Source organism: Amphibalanus amphitrite, unplaced genomic scaffold, assembly GCF_019059575.1.
Source record: "Amphibalanus amphitrite isolate SeventyFive unplaced genomic scaffold, NRLGWU_Aamphi_draft 000131F_arrow, whole genome shotgun sequence".
Taxonomy (NCBI): Eukaryota; Metazoa; Arthropoda; class Thecostraca; order Balanomorpha; family Balanidae; genus Amphibalanus; species Amphibalanus amphitrite.
In genome coordinates this window covers 235,189-239,529 of record NW_024881626.1, presented here as the reverse complement: position 1 = coordinate 239,529, position 4,341 = coordinate 235,189, and the positions used below count along the sequence as shown (strand labels likewise).

The 4,341-nt window shown below is 57.2% G+C and overlaps 1 protein-coding gene across 1 annotated transcript; it reads left to right on the top strand.

Annotated features, from left to right (window-relative positions):
* Positions 1-2,503: 2,503 nt before the first annotated feature.
* On the top strand, positions 2,504-3,851 carry LOC122381987 (probable G-protein coupled receptor No18). The gene has a single exon (XM_043366811.1). The coding sequence runs from the start codon at positions 2,514-2,516 to the stop codon at positions 3,651-3,653; it is 1,140 nt and encodes a 379-aa protein (XP_043222746.1). The 5' UTR covers positions 2,504-2,513; the 3' UTR covers positions 3,654-3,851.
* The last annotated feature ends 490 nt before the right edge of the window (positions 3,852-4,341 follow it).

Below are 4,341 nucleotides of genomic sequence, written 5' to 3'. Positions count from 1 at the left end.
CCTCAAATGGGCCTCTAACTAATCCTTAGACCACCGAAGACCGTGTACAAAGGGCCCTCAAATGGCCTTAAAGGGCCCTCAGATGGTCTCAAAAAGCCCTCAGATGGCCTCGAAGGACCCTCAGTTAGCGCCATAGGACCCTCATCTGGTGTCAAAGGGCCCTTAGATGGTGTCAAAGGGCCCTCTGATGGCCTTAAGGAGCCCTCAGATGACCTCAAAGGACTCTCAGATGGCCTTAAAGGGCCCTCAGATAGCCTCAAAGGGCCCTCAGCTAACGTCAAACGGACGTCAGAAGGCCTTAAAGGGTGTAAAAGGTCCCTGAGCTGGCGTCAGAGGGCCATGCCCTTGCGTCGAACGGCTCTCCGAAGGCTCTAAAGAGTCCTTTGCTGATGACAGAGGGCCCCCAGCTGGTGCCAGATGGCCCCCAGCTGGCGCCAAATGGCCATCAGAAGGTCTCAAACGGTCCTCAGCTGGCGTCAAGCGGCCCTCAAAAAGCCTCAATGGGCCCTTAGAAAACCTCAAGGGGCCCTTAGAAGATCTCAAGGGCCCTCAGAAGGCCTTAAAGAGCGTCAAAGGGCCTTGAGCTAGCGTCAGAGGGCCCCCAGCTAATGCCAGAGGGCCCTGAGCTAGCGTCAAACTTAAAGTGCCCTTAGCTGGTGTCAGAGGGCCCCAGTTGGTGTCAGAGGGTCATCCATTGGCGTCTAATGGCCATCAGAAGGCCCAAAAACACGATCCTCAGCTGGCGTCCAACGGTCCTCAGCTGACGTCAAGAGGCCCTCAAAAGGCCTCAAAGGCCCCTCGACTGCTCAAAGGGCCCTTAGAAGGCCTCAATGGGAACTCAAGAGACGTTAAACGGCCCTCAAAAGGCTTGAAAGGGCCCCCTGCTGATGGCAAAGGGCTCGCACCTGAGTCAATACTCGTAAGAGCCTTGTCAAAAAACGGACCTGAGAAACCTTGCCGGCCCTTCTGCGGGACTCCTACACTTACCTGAGAGGCCCCCGTTTACTGAGGGGCCCTGGTTATTGATGGGGTTCCTCGTTACTTAACGCCTGGTTACCAGAGGGGCCTATGGTTACCTGGTGGGCCCCTGATCAATTGAAAACCCCTGGTCATCTGAAACGCCCCTGATTACCTAAAGGGCCCCTAATCACTTGGATTCAGTGACATAGCAAGGGAGCGAGGGGGTACGTGCCCGTTCTCGGGTTTAGGGTTCCTTCAAAACCGAGGGGCCCTGCGGCGCCAGTTGGTAGCAGAGGGTTCGCGCTGGCCGCACTTCAACTCGGAAGGACACCACAGGGCTTGTGGGGGCACGTTATTGGCTCCTATGTAGCCACAATTATCTTCATAAAGGCCCAATGCCGGTTTCTGAGAGACCTCGCCGGCCGCTCAGGGCCCTAGTAACGGCCAACGAGGGATTGGCTGCTATGGCTCCACATCCGTCTGTGATAGACACACGGTCCACACCAGTGTTTCTAAAGGCACCCACAACGGCAACTGCGAGGCCCCTCGCCCCACCTCCAAGAGACCCCCACCAGCGCATCTTAAGGGCCTACATCGGCGGCTCTGAGAGTCCCCACACCGACGCCTCTGAGGGCCACGTACCAGTGACTCCGAGGGCCTCTTACCAGCCTCCGAGTGTCCTTGCCAGCCTATGACGGACCACTTTCCACTTGCAGGCCATTTTGCAGGGCCACACACATGCCAATGATGGCCCCACCAGTGTCTCTAAGCCCTAAGACCCCGCAACGGCGCCTGTGAGGACCCAACACCAGAGCATCTGACGGCCTTTCACTGGCACCTCTGAGCGCGCCACACACCGGTGACTCTGAGGAGCTCGCTCGCTTCGCTCGCTCGTAAAATACCATGTAAATTAGGCATTAGTGTACATTAGGCACACTCCTCGGGCATAAATGATACTTTCGCTTGCCGATTTTCCACATTTTCTCATGCAAAGACCGTTTTAAAGAGACCCGTCTGCCAGTGAGACTGGACCCACCGTGCCTTCCTCCTCCCATCGAAAGGTCCTGAATACATCCTTGCCTGAGCTGACCCCGGGCCACCGGGTGACTCGCGGTCCCGGGGTCCGCGAAAAAAAGCTAAAAAAACATGCTATAGCGTAAAAATATATATGTTTTGAAAATTAAGCTGGTACCGAAATAATTGTTTTACCTACCAAACCAATTGCTCAAGCTTCAAACCAACCGAAATATAGCCCCGTGGGCCGTATTTTTTTTTTTTGGGGGGGGGGGCCTTCGGCATGGGGGGCCCAGTTCGAAGGTCGTGCCCCCCCCCCATTCAAAAATCCTGTGTGCGCGCCTGCCATCACGCCGCCATTATCTCCCCATCTCACCGCCTCTGACCGCATCCCTGCTGTTTCTGGCCGGCGCGGGGTTTCACCGTCGGCTAACCTTTTCTAAGCCTTGTCTCGCTGTCTCTGACAGGCCTCTCGCCGCCTCTGACCCGCTGCTCGCCGCCGGTCCGTTCGCAGGTGACCCCGGCCGAGACGAGGCGTCATGTCTGGCGGCGAGGCGTCCATCACGGGCCGGACGGCGCCCGAGCTGAACGCCTCGGCCGCGCCGCTCGACGACGAGCGCGAGCTGGGCGAGACGGTGGCCGCCACGGCCCTGCTGCTGGCCATCATCCTGGTCACCATCGTCGGCAACTCGCTGGTCATCATCTCGGTGTTCACCTACCGGCCGCTGCGCTCCGTGCAGAACTTCTTCGTGGTCTCGCTGGCGGTGGCCGACCTGACGGTGGCGCTGTTCGTGCTGCCGCTAAACGTGGCCTACCGGCTGCTGAACCAGTGGCTGCTGGGCAGCTACCTGTGCCAGATGTGGCTCACCTGCGACATCCTCTGCTGCACCAGCTCCATCCTCAACCTGTGCGTCATCGCGCTGGACCGCTACTGGGCCATCACCGACCCCATCAACTACGCCCAGAAGCGCACCATCCGGCGCGTGAACACGATGATCGCGGCTGTGTGGGCGCTGAGCCTGGTCATCAGCGTGCCGCCGCTGCTCGGCTGGAACGACTGGCCGGCCCAGTTCACCGAGGACACGCCCTGCACGCTCACCCAGGAGCGGCTGTTCGTCGTCTACTCCTCCAGCGGCAGCTTCTTCATCCCGCTCATTATCATGTCGGTCGTCTACGCCAAGATCTTCTTCGCCACCAAGCGGCGACTGCGCGAGCGCACGCGCAAGCTGGGCACGCTGGCGGTGCCGGCGCCGCCGCAGCGGACCAGCTCCCGGCCGCTGGCCGAGCTCGAGTCGGTCGCTAGTCAGGAGGACGAGACCGAGCCATCTCCGGAGCCCGAGCCGCTGTCCAGCCGCGCAGACAAGCCCGCCAACGGCATCAGCGTCCACCAGTTCATCGAGGAGAAGCAGCGCATCTCGCTCTCCAAGGAGCGCAAGGCGGCGCGCGTGCTGGGCGTCATCATGGGCGTGTTTGTCGTCTGCTGGCTGCCCTTCTTCCTGATGTACGCGATCGTGCCGTTCTGCACCAACTGCGCGCCGCCCAGTCAGCGCGTGGTCGACTTCGTCACCTGGCTCGGCTACGTCAACTCCAGCCTCAATCCGATCATCTATACTATTTACAACAAGGACTTTCGCACCGCCTTCAGCAGACTGCTGCGCTGTGATCGGCGAATGAGCTGAAGAGGTTTGATGGTAACCCAAACACATGTCAGTTGACTGCTGTCAGTACTGGGCAGACGTCAACCGATAAAACTGATCGACAGACATGGGCGATGCTATGAGATACAATATTATAGTGCAATGACACTGATAGCTAGAGTTAGATGAGTTTATTCATCAGTTAGGTGAAATGACCAGGAAAGGCATGCTGGGTCCCGTGACCGACGCCAAAAGTAAGACACACACTAATTTAGCTACCAATGAAATGCCAATACGTGAAAATAAACATTGAAAGTGTTGTTATGTACTGTGCTGTTGGTGTCAAAGAGACGTCGATCCCGAGAAAGACGGACATGTGTCTCCGAGGTGTGTACTTGTGCGTGTCATTAACTCCTGCATTGCTCGGAAAGGTGAATGTACAGGGAACCGACCACATAGCTGTCCGTATAGGGCCGGCGTGTTCGGGCGAGTGTAATGAGAAGCGTACCTGAGATCACTCACGGTCAGTTATGTACGTACAGGTCTCGCGGGTTTTAGCGGTAGGTTTTGCACCTAGAAAATTTAGTGTACTTCAGGCTATATCTTCGTCGTCTTAAGCTTTTAAGTGTTGAACATGCGATCGACTTGTTGGGTAACAAGCCGGCCATGATCGTGTAAAATGGCTTCATCGTAGATCGATTAGTTTCTGAGATATAACCGGAAATGTAAA